At 42.2% G+C, this 14,789-nt stretch overlaps 2 protein-coding genes across 2 annotated transcripts in view; both read left to right on the forward strand.

Annotated features, from left to right (window-relative positions):
* Positions 1-480: 480 nt before the first annotated feature.
* On the forward strand, positions 481-1,371 carry LOC122527990. The gene is made up of 3 exons (XM_043652637.1): positions 481-509; positions 793-963; positions 1,148-1,371. The coding sequence occupies exons 1-3, from the start codon at positions 481-483 to the stop codon at positions 1,296-1,298; spliced, it is 351 nt and encodes a 116-aa protein (XP_043508572.1). The 3' UTR covers positions 1,299-1,371.
* Positions 1,372-6,886: 5,515 nt separating this feature from the next.
* Positions 6,887-14,789, forward strand: part of LOC122527991 — a 29,988-nt gene continuing 22,085 nt past the window's right edge. The window contains exons 1-2 of the mRNA XM_043652639.1: positions 6,887-7,085; positions 12,136-12,280. Of these exons, the coding sequence (XP_043508574.1) occupies positions 6,887-7,085; positions 12,136-12,280 (344 nt within the window). The remainder of the gene's footprint in view (positions 7,086-12,135; positions 12,281-14,789) is intronic.

Below are 14,789 nucleotides of genomic sequence, written 5' to 3' on the forward strand. Positions count from 1 at the left end.
ACTTCGCTCTACGTACACGTACTTTGCCTGCTGAGGCAAGCTTTTCCTTACTGTTCGTAATATTTGCGAAATGCTGCGAGCCGATCGCGACAGGGAATTGGTCCTTTGGGAATTTTTCGATCGAAAGCACGAACTATTTTTAGTATCGTTAAGTAGAAGTCAAACGGTCAAAAATGACAGTGCTCTATTTGCTAAAGATGGACAAGACCAATTCTCTGCTCTCCAAGGTTACCAGACTTTTTTTACTTGCAAGGAGTCTTGAAACAAAAAAAAGAAAAGAAAGTTTTTATCATGCAAAAATTAATACAAAATATGTGTATTTTACGTCTGTAGAACGTTTTGAGATTTAAATAATTTTTCGTAAACTGTATAAATAAAAAGTTCGCGTGTATTATTATTTTCTTACGTTAGCATCTCTGACGGAAGTCCGAATCGTAATAAATTCAATTTTTGATAGACGTCAAGCCTGTGTTCATAAAGATGGACGGATACTTTGAAATGGAGTTAACGTAGTCTCACCTCGGCTACTCTTATTTCGTTAAAGTTTCTTAGCGAAAAATTTTTGACCGAGCATACGCAATCTACTAGCTAAAGTTATGCCAGGAAAAGTGAGGGATCACATGCAGATTACATCCCCCACAGGGGACTTAGGTTTCTCATACCGATCCTTCGCCATTTGTAAAACCCTTCAACAAACCGGTGGTAATCCGGGTCAGCCCCGTCGATTACTCGATTTGTCGGCGGTCTCGTTTTCAATTAAAAAAAAAAAAAAAAAAAAAATTTCGCTTTCAGCCGCCCGGGAGACGACATTTTCCGGGCGAATAAAGTTGAACGCGGCAAAGCAGAAACTCCGGGAAGTTGCGATACCAGTTTGTATCGTTGCCAACTTTATCCGGGGGATGGAAGTCGCGGTTATTTCGGAAACAATATCACGAATCGTCCGCATTGGTCTCTGACACGTCGGTGAGTTTCCAAAACGTCGAGTTTTTCCAACAAATTTTCCACGAGAAGAAGTTAAAAAAAAAAGAAAAAGAAAAAATTGCAACACCGATCTGGTTGTCAGACGATGATCCAACGATCATTGGTTAAATCCAAGTACATATTTTCTAACTGGGGCACCAGTATAGCGGATCGTCGAATTTTGCAGCCCAAGAGGCGAACAAAACTCAAAGACAGGAACTGCGGAACTGCGGAAGTTTCGATTCGACGAAACCCGAGAACGATGGCAGTTGATCGGACAGCTAACGAGAAAACAAAGGGGGATGGATTCTTCTCTGGGAAGAAGGCGAAAGGAGTAGCCCGGAGAATATCGGGATGGTGGGTCGGGCAGATGGGTAGATAGGTAGCTACACCTGAAGTACACACTCCAAGTTGGTTGACCCAATTCTCTTCAGCCTCTGTCGAGTATCTACGTTCGAGCTAGGCAGATACGGCGCCCTACCTCCTTCCTTCCTTCCTTCCTTCCTTCTTTCTTTCTTTCTTTCTTTTCTCCGTCCCTCTCACAGCCTTCCAAATTCGTCCAGCTCCTGTTTCCTCGTTTTACCCTCGTGCGCGCCGGAACAGAGCCATTTCAATCTTTGTTCCTTTCCACTTGCTACTTCGTACTTCAATCGGTCTCTCTTCTATCAGTTGGATCCTCGCGACAAACGATGCAGAACCTTCGAACGATTTTTCATTCTCGCATTTCTCGATTTTCCGCGCGTGTAATTTCCCTTTCCGCGGCCGGGGAATTCGTGCAAAATCAAATACGCTGCGCCAGACATAATCCCCCGTCGTCTTTCTCGCCTAATCTTTCCTTCCTTCGGCGTCCAACTTCTCCTCCTCCCCCTCCCCTTCGCCGGCACCCCCCTCTCCCAGTCTTTTTTTCCGCCGAGATCGATGAAGGTTCTTGACCCGAATAACAAACGAAACGGCTGGGAAATAACGTTTCCGAGGACGGCACGGCTGCGACACGGTTGAAAGCGCGGTCTCCCCGCTCTCCGTCGTCCCTGTGTGTGCAACACGACGGGGATTCACACAGCTGAACTGGAAAAGAAGCAGCGAGCGAGAGCGAAGGCGGTTGGAAGGGAAGTGGGAGAAAGAGAGAAAGGAAATCGGAAATCGGATATAGTCGGTCGAAATGGTTCGTTTTGTTCGCCAACGTGACGAGGCACGTTTCATCCCGGTGATGGTCTCCGCGTATTTAATTTCTTTTCACCCGGACTAATGTATATCGACTCCAAATTCCTTTCTTCTCGTTCTACTTTTCTCTCCTGCCTCGTCGATGCACGGACGATAGACGGCGTGCAGGCACGCGTGTGTATACGTATTTCCTCCCCCTCCCTCGGTGTTTCCCTGGACGAGCAGCAGACACGTGTGTATCTGTGTGCGCGCGCATACACACACGCAACGCACACACAGCGACCCGGTAATTCGGGCTGTCATTGTTCACTCCGGATTCGTGACATTAATTTATCCCTCTTTCGGAATACGTCGGAGTAATCCTTTGTCTCGGTTAGGCTGTCGTCGAGATCAAAGACGAGAGGCTTGAAATTAGTAATGCTCTTTGCGCCAACGATTCTTTTTTTCCTCGCTTTTCCTTCCTTTTTTCCTCTGTTTCTTTCTTTTTTCTTTTTTTTTTTTTTTTTTTTTTTTTATTAGCCCCCCTTTGTTTTCAGGGAACAATCAATCTTTCAACCGTGTCGTTTCCAGTCGATATCGGTCCGTAATACTTTTTTATTTACGGCACGGTTGATTTGTTTTATGTTTTATTAAATCTGTTTCGCTGTTCTGGCCCTTGTTTTGCAGTCGTTTTTCGAGTCGTATCGGTTTCACGTCGAATATTGCCGATCGATATTTGTTTTCATCGACGGCAACGCGAATCCACCGCAGAACCTCTTGTTATTATTCCCCCGGCTGAAACTATTTCCGTGGCGACCGCGTTTCGTTGCGAGACGCGCGACTTTCGGTGCTGTTGCGGGGCAGCAGGTCGGCCGGCACAATTATTCCAAAGTGGTATTAAATTGTTAGATTTAAATATCAAAGCGCGGAGCAAGGTACACACCGGGCGTGGGTATCGGGGAATCGTCGGTCAGATCCTTCAGGGTACAAAGTACTGTTTCAATTTTGTAAATTAGCCTCCCAGGCGTTTCCAATCTCGGACACAAAGATCTCCTTGCGAGAGACGTCACAGCGTAGTTTCAAACGGCGGAAATAACCTTGTGCGTCGCGTACCTGTGGAATTTATTCGTCATTTATTCAACGAGAGAGACGCTGTTCCTTACCGGGGCAGACCGAGAACGGAAGGGCCGAGAGATATCAGCTACTTGCACGACGATTTTAACGGTTAAAATATTTCTTCGTTAAAGCAGTTTCAACTGGCTCTCCTCCTTTCTCTTTTTCCACCTCGTTCGAGATCCCCCTGTACGCAGATTAATTAGTACAGCGTCGTGCGGAGAAAAGAATAGGAATGAGAAAGAGAGAGAGAGAGAGAGAGAGAGCGCCTTAATTACTATTCCAAGGTGCCGTAAGTTTCGTAATAACCGAGTAGCAGAAGCGGCGGCGGCGGTGGGGCATAAGTAATGAATCCAGATGTCGTCGTCATCGTCGAATGTCAGATCGAAAAATAATGACCGAGATGTTGGAAGTTTCAATGGCGCTTTTTCCTCACCCGGAATATTAGCACGCCTCTGTCCATCCAATAATCTCGATTTACCTCGCGTCTGTAACGCGACGCGCTGAGAGGAACCGGCCGAGGAGAGTTGTTAACCCGGCCCGCGAAATGACCCATTTCTTTATCGCGACCAGCCTTTTAAACGTTGTTCGTTCATAGGACACCGGTGATACGATTTTCGTTCGAATTTTTTCCCCGTTCTCTTTTCTCTTTTTTTCGAGAAAACTACGACGATGACGACCGTCATGTCGAGCTCGCGGTATATATGTATATATATCTGTGAGATTTCTCGCGAACCGATAGAAACGACGTTAACTATCGCCGGCGTCGGGATGGTCGTGACCTAATTTCGCGCGCTCCGTCGACGAGGAAATAAGAGCGCCGGCGCCCTGGTTGGGCAGGGAAATAACGGTAAGAACGGTACCGGGGTGAAAAGGAAGAAGAAGAAGAAGAAGAAGAAGAAAAAGATACGTACGAGCCGGGGGCTTGGGCTACAAAGCGAAAAGTAAAATTCTCTGGCAGCCAGAAGTTAATGTTTAATTTAAGATAGAGTACCGGGGCTCTTCGTTTGCCATCTTTCCACCATCTTCCAGGAAAGTTATACCCGGTGTTCTGAGAGACTGGTACGTCCCCGGATCGATCGGATTCCCCGTTAACGGTCAGGCAAACTTTACGACGCAGCGCCCCCGGTTCGAATCACCCTTCTCAAGCGAGAAATTAATTTTTCAATGTCGCGACGACGCAAATATATCGCGACCAGGAGCGGTTTACACCGTCCTTGTTGTTTTCGTTCGGCAATTCGGTGATGTAACGGTGGCTGGTGGTGGTGGTGGTCTATGGTCTATGCTCCCCTCGGGTGAAATTTTTCTAACCGTAAATACATCGCCTGTATATCGCGTGTATGTCGGTGGTGCGACACTCGGCGGTGGATCTTGCGGTTGCGGGAAAGGGAGGGAAAGGGAGGCTAAGCCCGCGGAGAAAGTTGAACCGCTGTTGCTGAAACGATCGAGCCACCTCGAACGTTACACTCGGTTTTCCAACTACGGCCATTTCCCATTGCTTTGCTGTAGTGTAACGAAAGCGCTGCATTCTTGCGCGATAATCTCTCTGTCGTGAATTCCGGCTCTCGTTACACCGAATTTCTTAGTGGGATCTCCGTGCGGTCTTCCAACACCCCGGGACGAGAAGATGGCACGCTCTATATTTTCGTACATCGTAAGTCTTGTATCGTGAAGTAGAGAGAACGCGTAGATTATCGACGTCAGCGTATCCTTGGGCGTGGATTTATTTGCGGATGTGTTGAATGCTTTTTACCGAGACACGTAATTTCTCAGAGCACGGAGAACGAAAATGTAAATATTTGGCGGTCGCAAGATGGGATAGGATCGAACAGGTTTGTGAATATTTATGCTCCTCAGTTGTACGTAAGCTATCTAAAGCGTAACATTCGTGCGAAGTACGGTCAGTTGAGCGCGTATTAACTAGGGGTGTGCGAGAACTCGAAAATATCGGGAACCCGATGGTCGAGACGAGTCGAGAAGAGGTCGAGTCGGGTTCTCGAAGGAATCGGGTTTCCCGAAAATTTCGAGAACCCGGCTACCGTTTCTCAAACTACTCTACGATACTGTATAACAGTCTACAAAATATGTAAATACACAGTTCAATTTCTTCTGGCAGTGAAATTATTGGAAACACGAATTCTAAGAATCGTGTGACCTGATGTAAACGAACGTGTGACCGCGTGCTTGATATTATGTACGCTGCTGAACAGTATCGCGGAGAAACTCGGGGAGGTCAGACGTATGTTTCAAAATCTCTGTGAATTTAATAAAGATTAAAAATCTTTAAAACCAATGTCGAGTGATAGTGAGAGTCAAGTTGTGGTAACAGGAAGTAGTAGCGGAAGATATCGTGTAAAGGAAGAAGGTAAAGAGAAGCTCTGTTTGGGAACATTTTCAAGAAAAAGATGATACAAAGGCGGAATGCACGCCTTGTCACCATGAATTTAAAACTAGGTATGCAAATACTACTGGTTTATTACGCCATTTGAAGCATATGCCCATGTACATAATGTATATGTACTAGAAAAGAAACTGAATCGATATAAAATTTGTCGCGTGTATAAAATGATACGCGAAAGATTGTTAAACCAAAAGATATATAACAGAAGGAATTGCTCGAATGATGATCCTAGATCTCCGATCTTTCGATATAGTTGAAGGCGTCGGCTTTAACGAATTACTTAAACTTGTTCCCAATCCTTTCCCAAATCCCGATTCTTTCGGGAATCCCGGCTCTTTCGAGAATTCTGACTCTTTCGAGAATTCCGATAAATTTGAGAATCTCGAAAGTTTCGGGTACTTGTCCCGATCCAGTAGAAATTTCATGTTCCCGATCCGACTCGATATCTTGGGTTCTCGCACTCGTCTGATTGAAACGATCGACGAAGAAATTAACACACTTATGACACGAATTGCCGGAAATAAGAACATTTTTCAACGTGATAACGCGGCCGTGCACACCGCGAAAGCATTAAAACTATGCTTTGCAAATAAAAAAATTCGTATTTTAGAATGACCAAGTCTCCGGACTATAATATAATATTATAGAAAATTGAGACGAGAACTGTATACCAGAATGAAAGACAATTCGCAAATATTAATGAATTTAAAAAAATGCATTGTAGAGGAGTGGGAAGAATTGAATATCAAAAAATCATTAAACAATTATATAAATCTTTGCCTTAGAAAATGGCTGATCGTACTAGATATTAAGCAATTATCAAAATTTTTTTTCTTCTATTCGTTATTTTTCACGAAATATGCCGTCATTTTCTGCGCTAAATATCACCATACTTTCATTTTTCTGATCATTTAAATCGTTCATTTAATAAAAAGAAATGTAATAATAATTTTTAGAGCGTGTTATCTCTCTGTGTACTTGTTCACCCAGGTGTTCTTCGTCAATTATTATTGTCGAAACGCAATTCTTTGAAACGCTGGGACCCATTGTGCTAAAACGTAAACACACAGATTTTCCAAGTTATCGGCTTGTTTTCTTTCGCCTCTGTTTAAATGTACGCGCGGCTACGGGCTAGTATATCGCCTGGCGTCATTTACATACGTTTAAGTGGCGCATTTCATTTCCTTAACGTAACACGGCCGTGTTTACGAGAAATTTATTCGCGCTGGCGCCTCGTTAAGAAGGCGTATTTGTCATTGGCAATGAGCACGCATGCTTAATAATAATTTAACTGTTCCAGTGGCTTGTTCGACGGTGACAGTGACAAAGTGTCAAGCGGCCCTGCACACTCTGCAAGCTTTCCCTTTCTTCCGCCCAACGTGCCTCTGCAGGGAACCGCATGTAGATCCGGATTGCAACAGCTTTCAGAACTTCCTCTTCGACCACCCTTGCATCTACGTCTTAAAGAAGGGTAAGTGTCCGCTCCAGTAAAATAATAATAAAAATATTCGCATGAAACAATTAACAAAAATTGTCAGACCTTTCTTAGACCGTATTTTAATCGTCTTAATTCTTGCTTGCTACTATTGTTTTTTTATTATATATATATATATTTTTTTTTATTGCTGAAAGATAATGACTATAGCTAAAATCTACTTCAAAATTTTTGGGTCACTATGGTTGACTCCGCCAGTCAGCGTCCGATCGCTATTCAAGTAACCAATATTCAAAGGTCACAGAATGACACGTCTCGCACGATGGCGGGTCTCGCAGTGGAATATAAAGTCGTCGCGTTTTTTCTATTATCGGAAAATAGGATCGATAGGCGGAGGACAGGGAAAATCAATTAAGATCAATCTAGCCGCCGTGAAAAAGGGATCGAGTTGGACACGCGTTAATCCTCTAACAAGCGTTTAATCGCGAGGTCGTGATTGTAACGAGGGATTCCGAGCGAGCGTCGAGGGGAAATTCCTCTCAACGGTCCACGATTTCTCTCTCTCTCTCTCTCTCTCTCGACCACCTACTACGTTCGGAAACTTTTAACGAGTCGCGAATAGCGTAACGTTTCCAATAATCTGTCCCATCGTTCGTTTCTTGTTTAACCTTAACTTTCGTCTGGCGTTGTACGCACTCGAGGCAGCCATCAACGAAAGGAACGAGAACACGCCGGTCTATACTGGTTTCGAGCGTCCTCGAACCGGAATCCGTTCTCGTTCGCCTTTTACCTCGGAAATCGTTGGCGATATTTGCCGTTCGCATTCTCCGTGATTCCCCTTTTGCACGGAGAAGATTATCCGAATGCTTCTCTCTCTCTCTCTCTCTCTCTCTCGATCAGCGCGCAGCTTGCAGTCTGGATATTTTTTACCACGACCCCGTTTAGAAATACGCTTCCTCCCGGTGACGATCGACCCCGTGCTGGCGCAACGTGTATCGCGCAACTATTTTCTATTTCAACTCGATCGCGCTTGTTCGAACTTCCGAGGGAGAAAAATTGGAAATAAAATTATTCTTATCTTTTGCACTTTTTTTTTTTTTTTTGCGCTGTGTTCGCGTGTCACTCGGTTCGCACGCTCGCAACTGGGTCATGTAAGGGTCGATTTTCCAGCGCTCGGTGTTCGCGTCGTATATTCGCCCCGTCACTTCGAATTCATCATCCGTGGTCATTCAATTTTTTAATACATTCGCCGTGACAAAATCACGTCTTTCTCTCTCGCTGTATTCGTTCGATTGGAACGAAATAGAATCACCGTTTTCTTTTCCCTCGTATCGGAGTTGCTTAATTATTTCGATCCAGTGTTAGAATACGCGAATACTCGGCTCGCGACAGTTCAGCGAGAATTCTCACGTCGAAAGAGCCATCGCGATCGCGAAACGAGAAGGTGGCGAGGCAGAGTTTGGATCACGCTCGTGGCGAGAGCCAGGAACTGATCTCTTCGTTCTCTTTGCCATCTTTGTGGCTCCTCCGAAAGCTTCAAAGGCTTGCATGAGCTGCAACGCGTTGCTTTTCACCGGACTCTATCTACAACCGGCGTTGACTTCGAGAGGAGGAAAGCGCGCGGATCTTTGCGCGTTTAACGGCGAGGGTGAAAGGGGAGAGACGCGTGCCTTTGCCAGGCCTCCTTTCTCCCATCGTCTTGCCTTTTTTTTTCTTTCTTCCTTTCTTTCTTTTCTTTTTTTTTTTTTTCTTTTTCGCCGACCAGCCGCCGGTTTTCCCTTTCCTTCGTTTTCCTTTTTTCGAAGCAGGAGAGCGAATTTAATCTCATTAAGTGCCGAAGCTTCCTGGTTTTCGTAGCTGGCTGCGGTGCCGGCGCTTTCATTATCCACGCTGCCTTCCCCGTATGACCGGCTTTCACCGGACCACGCCGGCTTATACACTGGGATAAATGTAATTAAGGATTCTGGCCAAACTCTTCTAATTGCTCGACTCATTACTCCCAAATTATTTCTGCCCCTCACGGCCTCTCACGAATCGCCGTCTTTTCTCCCGGCCTTCATCTCCCGACATCGACCCCTCCGCTATCTCGTTCGTATATCAAGCGGGCAATTATATTTTTAGTTACGCTGATCACGTTGATATTAAAGTTTCGTACGAGTTTCGTTCCATTTATCGATCCAGCGAACGCTCTTGGTAATTTTGTTTGTTGGTGTATCGACAACAGCCTTCCACACTGTTAATTGTCGTTCGTAACACTTTGACCGCACGATTACTCCGTTTCCCATTCTGTTTTAATATTACATCCAAAAGCAGAGTTTCACCAGCGACGAAATTTTGACTCGTCTATTTTCTCTCTTCATTGCCAGCTTGTCGAGACGGTTCCTTTCGGAATTAAACTATTGATCTCCCGCTGATTCGCTACCGTTTCTCTCGCTGATTCGTCAAGCAATCGTTAATTATTTATCGATGCGAAAACACCGGGACGACATTGCAATTTCCCGGTAAAGTCGTATCGTAAGCAAAGTGTCGAGTGTCTGAAACGCGATCGAATGTTCTGCCCGTTGAATAATTCCGACGTGGAGAAACGAATCCATCGAGAACACACAAGCATTTATCACACTTTAGGCTTATCGAGCATCAGGTGCGGCGACCTGGCCTTGACGTATCAGACGGCGTTAATCGTAGGAAAGTTATCCGGAAAGTTGTCGGAGACAGTGCGGCGATTGTAGCGGACGCGACACAAGAAAATTTGATCGGGGTGCCACTCAGTCGGGCATTTCCCTTCGATGGAGAGAAAGAGTGAGAGAGAGAGAGAGAGAAAGCTCGATCGCGGGCTCTCGTGAAAGAAACAAAGGGATCGCGATATCTTTGACTGCGGCCCCCTTATATAACCTCCATGCCATTGCGGCTTCTCCTACGATCTCCATTGTTCATTTTCCCGAGGGCTCGCTCGTCCGGGCCGTCGAGTCTTTTGAGCATTTTCGAACGATTCACGGATAATTCCCAATACGCTTCTTTTCACCCACACTCGCTGTTCCAGCCGCGATCCTTTTTTTCTCTCCTCCTTCCATTTCCCTTCTGCCTCGTTCCAACCCCGTTCACGGATTTTCTCGCTCTGTCCCTCTCTCTCTCATTTTCGTTTCCACTCTTGCTGAAAGAATGGCTTTCCTCTTCTTTCTGTCGATTCCGCGAATGTGAAACTCTCTCTCTCTCTCTCTCTCTCTCTCTCTCTCTCTCTCTCTCTCTCTCTCTGTCTCTTGTATCTTGGACTTACTCCCGCTCATTTATCCTGCCGTTCTCCATTATCCTTACGTCATCGGCTCTACTCTATGTATACATTTTCACGCGCGCGATTTACAAACGCGACTCTATTTTCTTCCGTTCTTATCTCCCGCCGTTTTTCTCCCCCTCGTCGCTCCTAAACGAATTAACCCCTCGCCCGTTTAATTGTGATCGTTTTTATTATCGGAGAATTCGCGCGGAGGGGGGGGGGAGGGAGAGGAGAGAAGGACGGGTGCAGTCTTTGAAATTATTCAGTGGAAATTTCCGGATCCTCTTTATCCGGCGAAAAAATCTCTCCTCGCCTCTTAATACATCCGTCCGATTCTTCTTTCTTCCTTTGATAAGAGAATACCCTTATTATTTTCTGCTTCTTCTCTTTTGAGAAAAGGACCCGACGACTTCTTATTGTTTTATTTCTCATCGGGCCCCGGCCGGGCAGACACGTCTTTCCATTATACCTGCACGTCCGCAGGGTCTCAATTATTTTTCCGAAACGTTTTCCCCAGAACCGCGAACAATATCGCGAACATTTCACTTGCTAATAATGACCAGGCAGTTCCCTCATTCGAGGGAATTTTTTTTTTTTTTTAATTATCCCACCGCCAATTATCGCGCCGCTCTAATAAACCGCGAGTTCAAAGTACGCGTAACTGTTTGAAATGGATTGGTATAATACGTTCTATCGCCGTGCGTATTTCAATGTACAGTGAGCAACGATTTATAAATATAAATATAAATATAAATCGTCTTCGAGAGGTTATTGAAGCCAAGGGTGGCCCAGCTAGATATTAAAATACAATATAATCACATATATTGCATTCTATCATGACTATTAAAATTGCGTTCGAATACTTTTGTTATGCCTTATATGTACTTATCCGTGAAAAATGTTATGTAATTTGTTTACTTACGGTTTAATTTTTCTCTAACTTTGCGTATATTTAGCAAGTATACAATAGTATAAAAACAATTTGTTTCAATAAATTGCAATTTATTATACAATTTTTGTATAATATACAATATTATGCAATTATTATAATATATTTATAATATATTTATATTATATACAATATTATACAATTATTATAATATATAATATTATACAATTTATTATATAATTTTTGTATAATCAATTATTATCACGCCGTTCGAATACTTTCATTGCTCAGTGTATTTTCTGCCCGCGGGCCGAGAACAAAAGAGAAATCACGCGACGCTCGGTATCAATGCACGTACGGTATCAGCCTCGGAATTTCGGGCAGAAAAATTGAATTTGTCCAACTTGGAGTTCAACTTGCAAGTAGCGGATTGTCACGAAATACCGAGAATCGTGGAAAAAAGTGCAACACCTAGCAAAAAGAGAACAGTTTTCGATGCAATCACTTAAAAAGTCTATACAAATCAAAGTGTCGCGTGCATTTTATTTGTTCTACTAAGCGTTTTATTAAAACAGTCTCTTTGGATTTTTAGTAAAACTGCCTGCCACCCCATTTCCTTTCAATTTTTTATTTCTTGTCGCGAATGGCAATCGTCACTCGCGAGAAACAGAGAGAGAGAGAGAGAATGTCCTTCAGGTGTTTCTCTTTTCTGGCAACGGCTCTCGTCGTTCGAAGCTCTAATAAACTGAACGTCGAGCAGAGCTTCGAGCTACCGAGGGAACGAACTTTCTTTTTTTTCCCCCCCGGAGGCCAGTGCATAAAATTCGCACATCGTTGCCACTTAACGCGGGCGTCGATCAACGACCGGGAAACACGACTAGGAAAAAATTGCATTAACGCTTTGGCTCTCGGCTTGCTCGTTCCAGATAAGGATCCGTACGCCATCGACGCGCTGCCGACCTGCAATCATGCGCTGAGCGTCTGTTTACGCGGCAAACCGTGCAGCCAGATTTTCGAGGACTTCAAAAGCAACTGCAAAGCGCGGGAGGGCAAGTGCAGGATGGAGAGCCGGTGAGTGAAAACGGTTGCGTCATTACCATAGTTTATTCTACTTTCGGCGATCGAGCGAGAGGAAGCCTAGTGCACGCCACGAGTTCCGGCTTCCTCTGCTCCCCGGGCAGGCTCTCTACGGCTCAGGGAGAGAGAGGCCGGCCCGGTAAGTCCGCGAGTCAATATTTACGTCTGCCTCTTCTCACGCAGAAATGTTCGCCCTCGCGGTGGGAGGTTTTCTCCACCCCCGTGCTTTCCCTCTCCCATTCATAATTCAAGTTAAAGAAAGCGGCCGAGTGTTCCTTTTGAATGTCAATCAAAGAGGCGAATTTCTTTGCCTCTCGCGCTGAATTTTCGTTCATTGCGCGCCAGCCGCGGCGTCCTGCCGAGTCGTTCCGCTCGGCTATTCACCGTTCAACTTTCAAACATGGAGTAACCTCCCCTCTCTTTTCAATGTCAGTCGGCCGACCGACTGCGTGTCGAATCTGAAGCTTCTCCCTCGATTCTCTCGGAAAGTCGGACGTACATCTTCTATTTCCTTTTTTTTTTTTTTTTTTTTTTTTTTTTTTTTTTTTTTTTCTTTGCATCGACGGCCACTGGAAATTGACCTACATTAACAACTGGCGAGAAGAATCGCTCCTTTTGTGTTTTGCGATGAGAATTTGCATATGTGAGAGCATTCTTGAGGCAATTGTTAATTGTTAATTAATTTCGAGAAAAATTTGAAAAATTACCAAGTATGTAATGGATGTATTAACGATTTTATTCAATTGCAGGTGCAACTTAAAGTTTATGGTATTATTGTTATTATATTATAGTGTATATCATAATGCATAAGTAACAAGATCTGAAATAACATGCTTTGATAGGAGACATACTCTTTCCATTGCATCTTCACAGTATGCTAAATAGTGTAGCCAAATAGAGACTTCAGTAGCTGCAACACTGGGTCTTGGAACATCGAATAATTTCTGTAGACCACCAACACTCAATAGAGAATTTTTTTATGACAAAGAAGAGAAGCTAAATATTTTAAAGCTTCAAATGCTAAGAGAGTATCCTTTGTTTCTCTAACATTGATATATATTTCAAAGTAAGTTCCAAAGCATTTTGTTCAAATACATGACCTAAAAACTCTTGCTATTCACCCATTGGTGTAAGTATTAACATTTGTCTTGTACCTAATGTTGAAGAATGCATTTGCATATTTTCAATGACATATGATTCCATTTCTGCCCATGAAGAATTAGAATTCCCTTCTAATATAATGTTGACAATGTGGTGGAACTTTGCATTGAAGATGAAGAACTTTTTTGTAAATTACATCTTACAGAAGTAAGATACTTGATTATTTAAATTAGATATTTTTGTCACAGATAAAGGTGGAGACATTATCTCTGGATATACTGTATTATTTTTTACAGTAGTTTCACACTCTGTACTATTTTTTTTTTTTTTTTTCTCTTAGGTAACGGAGCCTACTCTTCAGAAGACAACCTTTTTCTTCTTCAGAAAAATAATTACCATGATTGGAATTTTTAAGAATATCGTTTTCTTTCCGTTATTATATTATTATTGTCACATGTAGGAATACATTTTGATAAATATCTGTGAGAACGATTGAAAATGATTTGAAGCAGCTGAAGATTCAATTATGTATAGAAAATCATTCGTTGAACTAAGTGATAGTATTGCAAAAAAATTAGAATTGCGGAGACAAGTTTTATCGTCAAAAAAATTTTAAGGAAGAGCTATAGAAATTTGATATTGATCTATACTTTTCTTTTCGTTAGTACGACTTTTTACAAGGATTTTGTAATTATTTTCTCCTAAACGGAATTTAAATTAAAAACACAATTTTTTATGATTTCTTATCAATCTAAATAAGAATGAAGTTTATATATAATAAAAGTTGTACCGTAAAAGTGAAGTTATTCATTAAAACTCATTAAAATTAAATTATTGATTTTAGATGAAATTTAAATTAACATTAATGATATAAATGTTTATATTAAAATATATTAAAATTGAATAACAAACTAGGATTAGATATGCTATTATATTAATTTAAGAATAAAATTTTTACAATTAAACGTTGAATCATTAAAATAGAGCAATATGACGGCCCTTTAATTTTTTTAAGGAAATTTGTTATTTAATTTGATAATCCACGATAAGATATACTTAAATTATATTTATGTCTTGTTGTTAAAATTTATAAAATAAACAAAAATTATATAAAATAATATTTTTAATCAAAATGTAGCATATCTAAGAATATCTATGAATTACAAAAATTATATAAACAAAAATTATATAAAATAATATTTTAAATCAAAATGTTCATGAATCATTAAAATAGTGCAATACGACGGTCCCTTAATCTTTTTAAGGAAATTTGTTATTTAATTTGATAATCCACGATAAGATATACTTAAATTATATTTAAATATTGTTAAAATTTATAAACAAAAATTTTATAAAATAATATTTTAAATCAAAATGTAGCATATCTAAGAATAAATGAATT

The sequence above is a fragment of the Frieseomelitta varia genome, unplaced genomic scaffold (genome assembly GCF_011392965.1).
Source record: "Frieseomelitta varia isolate USP_RPSP 00005682 unplaced genomic scaffold, Fvar_1.2 scaffold_242, whole genome shotgun sequence".
In the NCBI taxonomy this organism is placed as follows: domain Eukaryota; kingdom Metazoa; phylum Arthropoda; class Insecta; order Hymenoptera; family Apidae; genus Frieseomelitta; species Frieseomelitta varia.

Excerpts from the sequence above, each read along its gene's own strand:
- LOC122527990 (XM_043652637.1), top strand. The coding sequence starts at position 481 with ATGGACGGATACTTTGAAATGGAGTTAAC. Across the intron at positions 510-792 it reads TACTTTGAAATGGAGTTAAC|CCGCCCGGGAGACGACATTT; the intron begins GTAGTCTCACCT and ends TTTCGCTTTCAG. Across the intron at positions 964-1,147 it reads CATTGGTCTCTGACACGTCG|CCCAAGAGGCGAACAAAACT; the intron begins GTGAGTTTCCAA and ends CGAATTTTGCAG.